Below are 14574 nucleotides of genomic sequence, written 5' to 3' on the forward strand. Positions count from 1 at the left end.
ACGGCTCCCTCTTCCCATTTTTCTCCAGCAGTGGCCAGCTAGATGTCTTTGAGAGATTCTCTAGCAGAACACCAAGGAAATAGGCCTCTCTTGTTTGTCCCTACTAATTGAATGGTATTGTATCTGGACCTGGAGGTGCCAGTGAACTATCATAGCTAATACTTTCCTAAATGAATCCTCCCTGATCTTGTTTAATACCCTCCACCTCCACCACCAGACCTTGTGCAAATGACTTCCAAAATATAACCATGCATTAGCCAGACTATCCAGGAGGATGCATAAGCACCACCCCCGCCATTCACAGCCATTTGTTTCCAAATTCACCTTCGCAGCCCCGTTGGCTAGGAGCCTGGCCTTACCAAATCCAGCATGCACAGGGAACCGGCTTGTAATCTACATGCAACACACATACAGAGCAGGCGGACAGATCCAAAAGCTGGCTGTGTCCACCCGATGACCTTCAGAGGTGGCACAGTTCGCCCAACAGTCTGCCAACAATGCAACCTACCGGTACTCATTCAAGAGCACAGGCAACAAAAGGGCTGCGTTCCACCCTGTGTTCATCTGGTTCAACCCATATGGCTTTGTTTTGTTACGTGACAAATCGCTTGGGCCTGAAAAGCCAATACGTTCCAGTTTCTGTCAGGCTCTATCAATAATATACCTGGCCTAGACTGCTGCTACTCTATGGCAATCATAGCCAATGTTGGCGAAGCTCATCATACCTTATAACAAACTTTAATGATACATGATGAAGAAGAATTTGGATTTAAACCCGTCCTTTATCTCCTGTAAGGAAACTCAGCTTACAAACTTCTTCCCTTCCTCTTCCCACAGACCCCTTGTGAGATAGATGGGGCTGAGAGAGTTCTGAGAGAAAATTGTGACTAGCCCAAGGTCACCCAGCAGGCTTCACGTGGAGGAGCGGAGAAACAAATCCAGTTCAAATCCAGAGAGCCAGTAGTGGTTAAGAGCAGGTGGATTCTAATCTGGAGAACCGGGTTTGATTCCCCACTTCTCCAACTGAGTGACAGAGGCTTATCTGGTGAACCAGATGTGTTTCCGCACACCTACATTCCTGCTGGGTGACCTTGGGCTACTCACAGTTCTCTCAGAACTCTCTCAGCCCCACCTACCTCACCAGGTGTCTGCTGTGGGAGAGGAAGGGAAAGGAGCTTGTAAGCCACCTTGAGTCTCCTTACAGGAGAGAAAAGTGGGATATAAATCCAAACTCTTCTTCTTCTTCACCAGATAGGAGTCACCTGCTCATGTGGAGGAGCGGGGAATCAAATCCAGTTCTCCAGATTAGTATCCACCCCTGTTCACCACTGTGAACACTGGATCAATCTTATCTCCACACTGTAGCTTGGTGGAGGGGCTAAAACTGGAAATGGCAGGTCTACAGCCACCCAGTGAGGGCGTGGCCGAGTGAAGGTTCAAATCAGGTTGATACCTGAAGATGCCAAAGCACTTGGTCCTGAAGGCCTCCGCTCTCCTTTACCCATCAGTTGAGATTACTCCCAGAGGCCCTTCTGAAAGGTGCTCCCCAGTGTCACCTGGAGGATATGGCCTGTCCTACAGTTGGACAGTCTGTGGACCTCCCTGCTAAGAAATGTTCACTTGGCAACCATTTTTGGCCTTCATTTAAGTACTGGACAAAGTCTGTCCTTTGTTTCTGTTGCTGGGTTTGTCATCTCACAATGCAGGGTTTAAACTCTTGATTTTCTAGTTTTACGCACTGCAAACTGGGGAACCGCGAGGAACTTCCAGAGAATCCCAGCCGCCCCGTTCCTTCTCCCGTTTCTCTTTGCCTGTTTTCACCTTATTTCCCCTTGCCTTCTACTTCATCTTCCAACTCCCAACCAATAGCTTATCTGGTTTTCCGCTGGCGAACTCCTCTGTGCCAAATGCTCCTCTGTGCCGATTTTGCTGTTGCAGCCGACCCAACCAGTTCTGCGAGAACAAACTAAAATGAACTCTTGTTTTTTTTTTTTTCCAAAGGTGACTTTTCATTAATCATTGAACTAGTAGTGCTGATGTAACCAGCTAGGTCACCAGTCTTTACGACACATTGATACTGCAGTACTATAAACGCACCAGCGTATCAGGGCGTTGGAAATCATCAATGTGTATATGCATGCTTTTATGATATCCAGATAAGATAAATCGATACAGCAATTCCGAGCATGGCCAAATTGCCATCGCTCACTGCGGACAAGCAGATTTTAAAAAGTAATTAAAGGGCAGGGTGCCCCTGAGAATGTGCAGAGTGGCTTTTAATAAATGCAGATCATCAAGTAATTTTTTTTTTTTTAGGAATTAAGGAAATGACAGTCACAATCCCAAATACAACATTTGTTTCCTCTTAATAGATTGTCAAAGGCTTTCATGGCCGGAATCACTAGGATGTTGTGGTTATCCGGGTTATATGGCTGTGTTCCAGTAGTATTTTTTCCTGATGTTTCTCCTGATGTTTCGGCTGCATCTGTGGCTGGTCAGGAGAAACATCAGGAGAAATATCAGGAAAAAATACTGCTGAAACAGGGCCATACAACCTGGAAAACCCACAACTTCCTAGTTTCTTCCTCTTTGCTGGCATTTTCTTTTGTTCAGGCAAGGGACTGTTATTCTGGTGGGTCAGCTGCCTTGGAAGCAAAACACTGGGGAGGGCCTGTTGCATGAAAATATCAGATAAGCCCTCCCTTCTTTTCCTACTGTCCTAACCTTTGTCTTACAGCAATGTCTCGTCATATTCCATTCAGTTTGGCGGAGCAGAGAAACGTGCTCGCAGGGGAGACGGGTATTCTGTCGCCGAGATAATCCCTCATGGCTCAAAGTCTCAAGAGGATCTTGTATTAATCCGGCTGGCAAGATCGGCCCCAATCAGTCCTTTTGTCCATCCTATTTGCCTCCCCGACCTAACCCGTGTTGCACCTGCTGGGACTAGGTGCCAGTCTCTGGGGTCGAAGGAAAATGGTGGTAAGCTAAAGAGCTTTCTGCTACTGGGGGCTCGTCACAATATTAGAAAATGTTTCAGTGGGCAGGCCACAACTCAATCCTCAGATGTCCAAGAGCAACATGCTGCTGCGGTCATTCTGATTGGCTGGATTTTGACTGGCAGCTCCTATACATGACTGCACTGAGCCAAAGGATTCATTAGGATGTTGTGGGTTTTCCAGGTTATATGGCCACATGATGCAGGCAAAATGCCAGGAGAAAATACTGCTGGAACATGGCCATACAACCCGGAAAACCCACAACATCACAACCATGTGATTAGACCTAAGAATCTCAACCCACAACATCACAACCATGTTAATAGACCGAAGGATGGCATTTCTAACTCTCTAGCTCCTACCGCGGGCTCCTTTGGGTACTGCACCTTTACATTAGGAAACAACATGAGCCAAGGGAATTGACCAAGGGCAGGGGTCTGCAACCTGTGGCTCTCCAGATGTTCATGGACTACAATTCCCATCAGCCCCAATTGGCCATGCTGGAAGGGGCTGATGGGAATTGCAGTCCATGAACATCTGGAGAGCCACAGGTTGCAGATCCCTGACCAAGGGGGAGAGAATACAGATGTGCCTTGTTCTGGACATGATAAGAAACAGCATGGATTTTTTAAAACCCCATTTACTTCAAGCAGAAGCTTTTTTGATCCTTGTTTCAAAATAGTATTAAGAAAACGGCATGCCTGTATTCGTACTTAACTACTAGCGGCTTTTGTGGTAATTTAGTCATATTCCCCAGGAATGGTGGGAACTGTACTTTCAGGAAAATGGGGGCAGTAAGGTCAAAACCTTCTTGGCATCCTCCCAAAACTACAAGTCCCAGGATTCTTGGAGCCATGACAGTTAAAGTGGTATAATACCGTCAAGGAGCACGGGGCTTTCTAGAGCAGCCTCGGCAACAGACAGACCTCTACCCCGAGGAACTTGCAGTCCTGATTTCAACACCAAAGAGAAGGAAATGGAGAGGGAAGGGTCACCAGTTAGATGGAGTCAGATTTCAACGTAGGTGGCAATTGGGGCTGTGTAGGTTGATACCAAATGTTTGAAGGAAGAGGTAGCCTTTTGGCACCATATAAATGTTGAAAGGGCATACTTCCAGGAGGTCCGTCTTAACAGCATTACAGGCCCCCAGGCAAAGTGGTGCACCTGCATAACCACTCACAAGACTGAAAATGTAAATGGTCAATAAAATAAAACATATATTTCCTGGTTATATTTGTATAAGTTTCAGTCTTGAGAACATTCGCCTGAACAGTCGGTCACCATCATGCACATAAACACTCTGAGGAGAGTTTCAACATTGGGAAACACAGATTTCAAGCGGTCCGAAATTATTTTTCTATACAACGCAGGGAGAGTCTCCCAATTTTCATCAAGAACCATGTAGCCCTTGAGATGCTCACATTCATTGAAAGGGTCGCAATAATCACGTTAGCCAGATGTTCATGCTTTTTGTTTAGCTCATCAGAACCGATTGTTTCCAATTCAGTGTAGAAGGAAAACAGATTTCCAGTTAACGAATAAGCTTTGGTACATTTTGTCAGTTCAGATATTAGAGAGCCCAGATCAGGGAAGGATGTTTCCACCTTGAATTTTTCAATTTTGCTGAGAAGTACCTCTTCTTCTGATCCGTCCAGAGGTGGGATCCAACCAGTTTTCACCACTTCTCTAGAAGTGGTTACTAATTTTTTCTGAGTGCCGAGAAGGGGTTACTAAAGCAACCTCCCTACCCAATAGAAGCAGCAATGGCGTAGGAGGTTAAGAGCTCATGTATCTAATCTGGAGGAACCGAGTTTGATTCCCAGCTCTGCCGCCTGAGCTGTGGAGGCTTATCTGGGGAATTCAGATTAGCCTGTACACTCCCACACATGCCAGCTGGGTGACCTTGGGCTAGTCACAGCTTCTCGGAGCTCTCTCAGCCCCATCTACCTCACAGGGTGTTTGTTGTGAGGGGGGAAGGGCAAGGAGATTGTAAGCCCCTTTGAGTCTCCTGCAGGAGAGAAAGGGGGGATATAAATCCAAACTCCTCCTCCTCCTCTTCTTCTTCTCCTTCTCCTTCTCCTTCTCCTCCTTCTCCTCCTTCTCCTTCTTGTGCGCGGCACCACCGCTGTTTGAATCCCACCACCATTGGTACCTGTTATTAAAATTTTTGGATCCCACCACTGGATCCGTCATATCTTGTAAGACTCACACTTCGCTTTTGTCCCCGTTGCTTCACATCACTATAATCTGGACTGCATAGATAAGTGTGGGGCTGCTATGGGGCCCCTATGCTTGCCGGGCCCCGGGTAACTTCCCAGCATGCCCATGCTTTAAGATGGCCCTCAGCTCCAGGCACGAAAAGCAAGGAAGGCAAATAAGGGGAAAATGTTGTAAGGTTGATAGGGGGAACAAATGTTAGAAGTCAGAATATAATGGGAAGCGTAGGCAGAACGGCAGCATGGATCAGATGCGCAAGTCCCCCCTCCTTTTCCTGTTTCTTTTTATCAACAGATTCAGACATTCTTCAGTGGACCGTAACTTCCGCGTCCGGTTGCCTCCTCCACTCCTCTTCCTCTACGTCTGTGTGCGCACAAATGAACGACCTCACAAAGAAAACTCAGGTAACTAGCGAGCTGCTGAGTTCGGGTCCAGTAGCCCCTTAGAGACTAACACAAAATGTCTGGAGTGTAAGCTTGCAAGAACTGAAGCGTCTTTCATCAGATACAAGGATGAATGGAGATTCCTCGGCCTCTGTCTTCCTGTCAGGATGGGAGGGGTGTTGCAAGAAAAGGAAGTCAAGATGCAAAGGTACAGTTGCAAAGTTGAGAGCCCATGTGTAGTAGTTAAGAGCAGGTGGAGAATCTGGAGAACCGGGTTTGATTCCCCACTCCTCCACCTGAGGGGCTGCAGCTTACCAGATGTGTTTCCGCACTCCTGCATTCTTGCTGGGCAACCTTGAGCTAGCCACAGTTCTTCAGAACTCTCTGAGCCCCACCTGCTTCACAAGGTGTCTGTTGTGGGGAGAGGAAGGGAAAGGGGCTTGTAAGCCACATTGAGTCTCCTTTCAGGAAAGGTGGGGTATAAATCCAAACTCTTCTTCGTCTTCTTCTACCTGTACATCCTCAAGGCAGCAGATATGATTCTTTCCATTTTATCCATACAGTGAACTTCAGAGCTAAAAATGTGACTAGTAGATCGCCTTCCAACTCTGCCTAACCTCATGTAAGCAAAACAGATGCATGTGGAAGTGTGACATAGTGGTTAGTGTCAGACTAGCATGTGGAAGATCCAGGTTTAATCCCCACTCTGCCATAATTATTAGCTGAGCCAGTCACACATTCTTAGCCTCATCAGGTTGTTGTAGGACAAAATGGAGAAGACAGCAGTGTATCCACAATGGGTCTCCATTGGGGAGAAAGGTGGGGTATAAATGAAGTAAATAAAGAAAAATAAAATTGTTTGTTTGTTATTTATTAGATTTTCGACCACCCACCGCCGAAGGGCTCTGTTTACCTTTTACCTTTGTAAGCTCTTTGGGGCAACCCCTCCATGATCTTTGGGTGTCTTGAGAGTAAGATTTCACCAGGATTGAGTATATCCCTGGGAAGCATACACACTCTTTCTATGATACTGTGTAAATAAATTGAATGAATAGATTGTATTACTGCTTTCAATCTGCTGATCCAAGCCACTGATTTTTAGGAATTTTGACCTTTTAATCCCGTGGCGATAAGAGCGTTTTGTACCTTGTTTTAAGGTTTTCATTGGAATTTGTTTCCAGCGTTTCCACTGCCAATCGCTTTGAATATTTTTGAATGTAAAAGCAATTCATAAAACCGGCAAGCAAAATGAATGGATAAATTATTCATTCTCCCGGGGCAATCTTTTTTTTTTTTTACTCTTGCCAGATGACTGCTGGAGGGCCTTTTGTCTGCCCAGGAGAGAATGAACAGCTTTACCTGGAGGGAGTTGTCCCATCAGCCACAGAAAACCAAAACAAACCAATGAACACGCAGCAACCGGCCATCTTCGCTCGAGTGGCACCTTTGGTTCCGTGGATAAAATCTCAGGTTCTCCCTTGAAAGGGAGCTTGGGAGATGGAAAGCTGGTGAAGAGTTCAGGTTTAACCAGAGCCAAGTGCATTGCTGGCTTTTTGGTGCCCGTCCCTGAATTGTCTCTGGGGAGTAGAAAATCAGCTCCATGTGACCTGGGAGGTAAAAATGGCTGATTGTTTGCATAGGGCTTGCAATAAAAGATTTGCCAAAATCCTTTATTGTAAGCCCCATGCAATCAACCATGTACGAATGGCCCCACACATCCTACACGTTCCCAGCTGTAGAGGTCTATACATGAACTGCTCATACACACACACAAATGTACCTTGCTCTGTATGCATGACACATTCCTCCAGTTTTTGCAAGCCATAGAACTTATGTGCATTGAAATTATACCCACGTAGGCCTCTGTGAGGCAGCTGGTGTCTGTCTGTATTGACTAACAAAATTCCACCAGTTGATTTTAAATGTGTGTAGGTATCTCAAAATATTTGCCAATAATCAAAATAGTTGGGATTAGGATAGGGATTGGGAGAGGGGGTTTGCATGCAGTGTAGTTTTAATGCTTTGTGCATGTGTCACATTTCATGGATGTTTTCTAGAGATAGCCGCTTGGGGAAACAAACAAGTTAATTACAACTTGGAACCTTCTGGAGGAGTACCCATGTTAGTCTGGTGTAGCAAATCAAACAGAAGTCCAATGGAACTTTAAAGACTATTCCAGCATGAGTTTTTGCAAGTCAGAGAACATTTCTTCAAATGCTTTGAAATTGCCAAATTTGACTGTATTCATCCATATTATTATTTAGTCACATTTACAGTAACTAACAATAACATTCATTTTATTTTATGATTTTACATTTTATGTTTTTATTACTATTGATTGTTTCCTGATTGCTTACTAGACCTATATGACAATCATTAAGTGCTGTACCTTATGATTCTTGACAAATGTATTTTCTTTTATGTACACTGAGAGCATATGCACCGGAGACAAATTCCTTGTGTGTCCAATCACACTTGGCCAATAAAGATTCTATTCTATTCTATTCTATTCTAACATAGGTGACTTGAGTCACAAAAATACCAGGCTGTACAAGAAAAGGGTTGGCAATTTTTGCATGCAGGGGGCATGTGTATGTGAATGTGCTTTTGAAGTATGTTGGAAATATAGCTTTGTAAATTAACCAAAAATACTGGATATGTTCAAAAACAACTGTTATAGAGCTTTCAAAAGAATTTATGCAGAAATATCCTCCTCTTTTCTCACTTTTTTACATGTAGAGATATTCAGAAGTTGTTTAATTTTATAATTATAGCAATAATCTGTTTTGTAATCTGTTTTTTTACTTTCTTTTTTCTCTTTAATAATATTTCTTGTTATGCATATACTGTAAACATCACTAGCATTTACTGATTGCTTAGTATTTGAATTAAGCTATTCACTTGTATGTTTAAAATACTTGTATTCCCTTACAATAAAAAAGTAAATTGATCAAAAATATGGTTCTGTAAATTACCCCTCCCCCCAAAAAATCTGCAGAGTACTAAGTGTACAAGCACAGATTGCTTAGAGTAGCTGAGAATCAATTAGAGGTGAAAGGGAGAAGGATACATTGAACATCCAAGTCTCAGTATTTAGAATACAAGATGAGTAAATTTGGGACAAGGTGGAGGGAAATCTGTCCATCATCATACTCCACCATGATGTCTCATAGGACCAATGCTCATTCATAATGTTACTAATTTGATACAATGCTTTTCCTCCAATGCGGCACCCCACCCAAAGGATTCATAACCATCATTCTCCACCGTCGTAATAAATACATTTTGGAAATACCCCCTGTTGATATTTATGTTAGATTCTGTTGATGATTTTAAAAAAAATGATATGATAAGAAAAAAAAACAGATCCTAACCATGAGTCTTTCCTGAGCCGCTGGCATTTCAGTGGCCAGCCACTGGGACGGCTCAGCAGATGACAAAACACGGACAGTCCAAATGAGAGAAGAGGGAAGGATAAACAGCAGGCATTTTTTTTAATACTTTTAACTGTCACAACAATCTTGAGGCGAACAGTTTGGATTGCACTGCACGTGAACAGTGTTCTTGGTGTTTTAAGGCAGAATTAATAAAACAAGATGGACTTCCAAAGGACCACTGGACTACCCATGGGCTAGAAGAAGCCAGGACCAAAAGGAGGAAGGGAAATCCATGAACGGCCATGTAAGTTTCTTAGAGGGAAACAGGAAATAAAAACAAGACAAACAGTGGCCTCGCTTCAGGCGCGGAAAGGCTGGTGGACCGGAGTGTGCTGTGCTTCAAAGACTTACTGTTAGACACTGGAGTGCAAGCAGGCAGTTTTCAGAGCATTTATAGTAATTACTTGAGCCGCCTGAAAACGGGTTTGTCGCTTTGGTGTGCACACCTAGGCCAGGGGCTCATTAAATTGCTAACAAAAAAGGTTAAGTGCACAAAACCAGCGACTTACCCCTGACAAATCATCACACACAGTGGGGTGGGGGTGGGGGGCACATTTTCTGCAACAGGAGCCAGGAGATTAGGCCTGGAAATGGAGAAAAAAAATCCAGCCTCCAACTTAGAACCCTTAAGAGAAGGTAGACTTAGAAGGGCCCCCCTTGGCTGCTCTTAATGGCACACAGCCGTTTAGAACCATTTTAACAGCTTTTAAGGAGCTTCTGCCCCCTCTCTGATGCTGCAGCCTGGCATACTAATGCTCCCAACAAGGTATAAAGCAGCGGAAGGTCAAGAATGGGTAAACTGCCCACCTCTATTCTACAAACCTTCCCCTTTCTAAATTTTACCCAGGATTTGCAGGGTTGACCAGGGTTGTGGTAGATGATGCAAACATGTCTGCTATGGGGAAATCACTCGCCCCAGAGCATTAATTTAAGCACCAGACAATATACCTTCATCCTACCAATGCCCACCTTTGATTAAAATAAGAACTGGGCTCCATTAAAAGTCATCGCAAGAAGTCTAAAGAATCCTGGAGCAGCCTTGTGTCTCAGCAGTGGTGCTTCTGTTTTATATGCAGAAAGTCCCAGTCTCTAGTTAAAAGGATCGAAAAACAGGCAACATGCAAGATCCTAACTAGAGAACTGCTAACAATCAGTGCAGGCAATACTGACCTTGATAAACCAAGGGTCTGACTCAGAATAAGGCAGCTTGGTGGGCTTAAATCACAGTATTATGATAAAGGGCCCTACCACTGAGCAAGAAAGATGTAGAACAGGTTAATCGGAGGGAGGGGTGATCTTCATCAGGCCCTGTTAGATACCATTCCATGTTGCAACTGGTGCATCTTTATCCTATTTCATTTCAAAGATTTAGGGCAGGTGCCAATGGAAGAGAGACACATGCACAGAAGACTCAGAGTAAAAAAAAATCAACATAATCCTACCCCATTCAGATTCTTCAAAGCTGACCCTCTATAAACCCAAAGCCAAAAGAAGTTTAAGCACCGCCCTTGTGGAGTAGCCACAGAGCATCTTAGCTCTTCATACAGTACATCTATTGATAGTGTCAAAAGGACAGATCCACTCGATGCCAGATGATATGCTGGGCCCAATTTCTTATAGACCTTTAAATCCATTTTTTCCTCTGGAGGAAGCACCAATCACAGTGGTCACTGGAAGCAGTAAAAATAATAATAATCCAGAGGTCCACTGCAGAGTCAGCCCATGTGAACACGACAAAGGTCTGCTGATCCCAACGCAGTTCCCGTTATTGGAAATGCAGCCGCTTGGTGGATTCCAGTTGCTGTATGATCAGTTGTCTTTGGCACATCATGCACACCCAGAGGTTGAGCCAAGGGAAAGGAGGAGGCGGATGCTGGGGGACCGTGGAAATTGTTGTGGACGTACAGGTCTCTAAAGGCACCAGATGTTGGACTTGGCACAAGGGTGGGTGGGTGACCCAGCGGGTGCTGCGGCCACGATTCTAAGGCATGAGAACTGGGGTTCATTTGGACGACAGGCAAGGCAGGAGGAGGAGAACTGTGATAACTCTGAGTGGGATAAGATCCTGGCGCTGGATTTAGCCTGAGTAGAAGAGAACACACATGTTACCCCAGAAGCACAAAGGACATTGGTCATGTTAACACCCAGTCAGCCAATACTGGAAACATGACAAGCTGGGGGGGAAAGGAAACATACCACAAACATTTCAGCCAGAAAACTGGAAATAAACACTGGGGGAAAAACTCTTTTAAGAAAGAGTAAAATCGAGTAAATGAGCAGGTGCACTCTAATCTGCAGAACCGGGTTTGACTCACCGCTCTGCCGCTTGAGCTGTGAACCTGGATTATCTGATGAACTGGATTAGCTTGTGCACTCCGACACACACCAGCTGGGTGACCCTGGGCTAGTCACAGTTCTTTGGAGCTCTCTCAGCCCCACCTACCTCACAGGGTGTTTGTTGTGGGGGGGAGGGGAAGGGGAAGGAGATTGTCATCCCCTTTGAGTCTCCTTACAGGAGAGAAAGGGTGGATATAAATCCAACTCTTCTTTTCCTGCTGCCTTCAGCCTTTCCTAACATTATTGCCATTTCCAGTGACTCTTACCTCCTCATAATGTGACCAAAGTACGATTGGCTTAACCATTTTAGCTTCTAGGGACAGTTCAGGTTTGATTTGATCTATAAAGCACACATTTGCTTCTTCTTTTTTTTAACGGTCCACAGTAGACACAACACTCTTCTCCAACACCACACTTCAAAGGGATCTGCTTTCTTCCTGTCAGCTTTCTTCATTGTCCAGAAGAGGGAGCCTCTTTTGACTTCAACATTTTCAGCAACGTTTCAGCAGCTCTAGCTAATACTAGTCATCAGCGATAATGACATCATGTGTTCATATAACTGGGCAGGGATGTAAGCACCAACTGCACAAAATCTGTGCAAATTGTGTCCAGAGGCCAGGCTATGCTGAGGGCCCCCTCCAACCTTCAAAACTTGACTGCCACAACATATAAGGGACAGGAATGCCCAGGTCTGCTCCAAGCTTCCTACAGCAGTTCTAAAGCCACCAGTGATCCTGCCACGCCGAAGGAAAAGGCATAAAGGAGGATTCACAGAATACAGAACAATTCTAAATTCAACCTCTGGCATCTCCAGTTCAGTGATACATTTCCATGAGAGAAAAGATCCTGTGGGATTGCCTCAGATATAGCTAACAGGCAAAGTGCATTCCAGAAACAGGTTCCAGGTTTTGGTGGTGACTTTTACAGCTTTAAATGGTCTGTGGCCATTGTACCTGGGGAACACGTATATATAGTTTTAGAATACACCAATCTGAGTAAGAAATCTCTTTTAATCATCAGAACGCGCATACTTACTTTCTACTCTGAGAAGCTCTTCTTTCTGCCAGAGACCCTGGAACATACTTCAGGCCCCTTATTCTCTTCAGCAGTCGGAAAGGGAACTTCTGGTCCAGACGAGAGATTGCCGATTCGGGGAGATCCAAGCCAAAACAGTAGCGGTAGCCGTCTAAGAGCGCGGCCATGCATTAAGGAGAACTATCAAAAGCAGGCGCTGGAAAGGAAAAGGAACCTAGCCATCTAATGTGTTAAAACAAATTTCTCCCAAGAGTTGGCCAAATCTCCAGCTCCAGGGTTCCATGAGTGCTTAAGAGGCTAAAATATCCCCACTCTCCCTCTTTCCTTCTTTCCCACTTCCTCTTCCCCTTATCTTGACACTCACTTGCCTTTTGAATTCCACACCTCCAAAACCATGCTCATCCCCCCCCCCCCCCCCATCAACTTGCCGGATGTGTTTGTTTTTACAATTTTCTAAGTAATATTTTCTGGGGTACCCAAAGCAAAACCCCAACCTTGCTGGTGGGTGACCGCATTTTGCTGCCCTGTTGACTGGCATTCAACCATCAAGCTTAATCTTAAAAGGAGTGTTCCACCCAACTTTATAGAGTTGGAGCAAAGATCACCAAGATACGGCCAAGATTCAGTCGATGGCAAGACTGGCTTTAAGCATGCTACTCAAAGGATACAGGCTTCCCCAATTAAGAGGCCACAGATATTCCCCAGGACAGAGGAGTGTGGAATAAGGCATGCCACACAAAGCAAGAGCCATGGCAAAAGTAACAGAGGGAAGTAGACTCCAAAGAGCAGCGTCCTTTTCATTTGGGAACGGGTGATGGAGACGCCAAGCATTGCAAAAGCCACAGGTGTGAATCCTTTGACATCTTCCATCTCCAACAGTCCAGATATGACGGCCCGAAGCAGAAGGTACAGCAGGCCTGAAGAAATGGCAAAGGCCACAGTACAGAAGAAATGCTTCACTGTGCCCATGTTCTTCTCAAAGCCACCGGCAAAGTACCAGATGATGACAGCACCACATAACAAGGAGATCACATCCTCATACACAAAGATGTAGGTCACCAACCTATGAACTGAACAGAAAAGGCTGATTTAGAGAAAATGCTGCTAACAGGCAAGATCACGGAATAGAATTTTTCCACAACTGGAAACCTACAACAGAATATACAGGCAGGTAGGTACCGGTAGGTAGGTAGGTGGTAGGTAGGTAGGTAGGTAGGTAGGTAGGTAGGTATAAACTGATGATGAGTGGTTTTAAAGGTTAATGAACTTTTCAAGTTAAGAACTAATAGGTAAAAGTGTGATATTTATCAATTTATAAGTAATGTTTAAAGAATATAACTGTTTATGTTACTAAGGACAAGGAGTCACCGGCAAGACACCAAGGCCTTTCATTCCCTCACTCGTTTTAACCTCTGACTAGTCAGAAGTTGCTTCTGAACAACTCCTAAGCGGGATACGGAGAAGAGGGCGCCTCTCCGTACCAGAGGTAGACTGCACGTGGAATTGGAAGCTCGATCTTGATCCCCCAGAATGGAGTGTGAAAATATGGGTCTGAGAGAGGACAGCGGCACCTGTTCTCACCTTGCCACTGTCGCACGGCCTCGGGCCGCAGCGACAAGGCAGAGCCTTCGGGCGCCACTTCCGAGCCCCACTGCAACAAGCCCGGCCCAGAGACCAGCAAAGAAAGCAGCACGGTAAGGCAGGTAGCCACAGGGATCCGCTCCATTCTCCAGCTGTCTTTGCCCCTTACTTCCACATACAGAACATTTCCGGTTTTGACGTGTTTTCTTTCCGGATTAGAAGCAGGGTCGCCATAGCAACGAGAAAGAGGAGGCTACCTCTCCCTTCTCCATCGGAAGTTCTCCTGTTGCCATAGAAACGCCGGTCGAGGGACACCCCCCCCCCGCGAACCACGCCCATGTCCTGTCTCCAGGCTGGCGAGACCGGTACGGGTTCCTTCGCCGAGTACGCATGCGTGTAGTTCCCTGGTGGGCCGAACACAAGTGGAAGGGACTGGAGCGACTGGCTTCTAATTGATTGGTGGAAATTATAGCCCCGCCCACCACTGTGGTCGGCCACCTCTACTTACCGCCCCCCTTTCCGACGTTGGAGCGGGGGCGTGGTTAAAGGTAAGCACTTAAAGGTAAGGGCTTCTCCAGATTGCCAGTT

The 14574-nt window shown here is 45.3% G+C and overlaps 1 protein-coding gene across 1 annotated transcript; it reads right to left on the reverse strand.

Moving 5' to 3' along the window:
* Window positions 1-9071: 9071 nt before the first annotated feature.
* On the reverse strand, window positions 9072-14337 carry RHBDD2 (rhomboid domain containing 2). Its single transcript, XM_048519579.1, has 4 exons — window positions 13987-14337; window positions 13074-13475; window positions 12406-12556; window positions 9072-11115 (listed from the first exon to the last, which is right to left on the reverse strand). Exons 1-4 carry the CDS (start codon window positions 14129-14131, stop codon window positions 10749-10751), a joined length of 1065 nt encoding a protein of 354 aa, XP_048375536.1. The 5' UTR covers window positions 14132-14337; the 3' UTR covers window positions 9072-10748.
* Window positions 14338-14574: the final 237 nt, after the last annotated feature.

The sequence above is a fragment of the Sphaerodactylus townsendi genome, linkage group LG16 (genome assembly GCF_021028975.2).
Source record: "Sphaerodactylus townsendi isolate TG3544 linkage group LG16, MPM_Stown_v2.3, whole genome shotgun sequence".
Classification (NCBI taxonomy): Eukaryota; Metazoa; Chordata; class Lepidosauria; order Squamata; family Sphaerodactylidae; genus Sphaerodactylus; species Sphaerodactylus townsendi.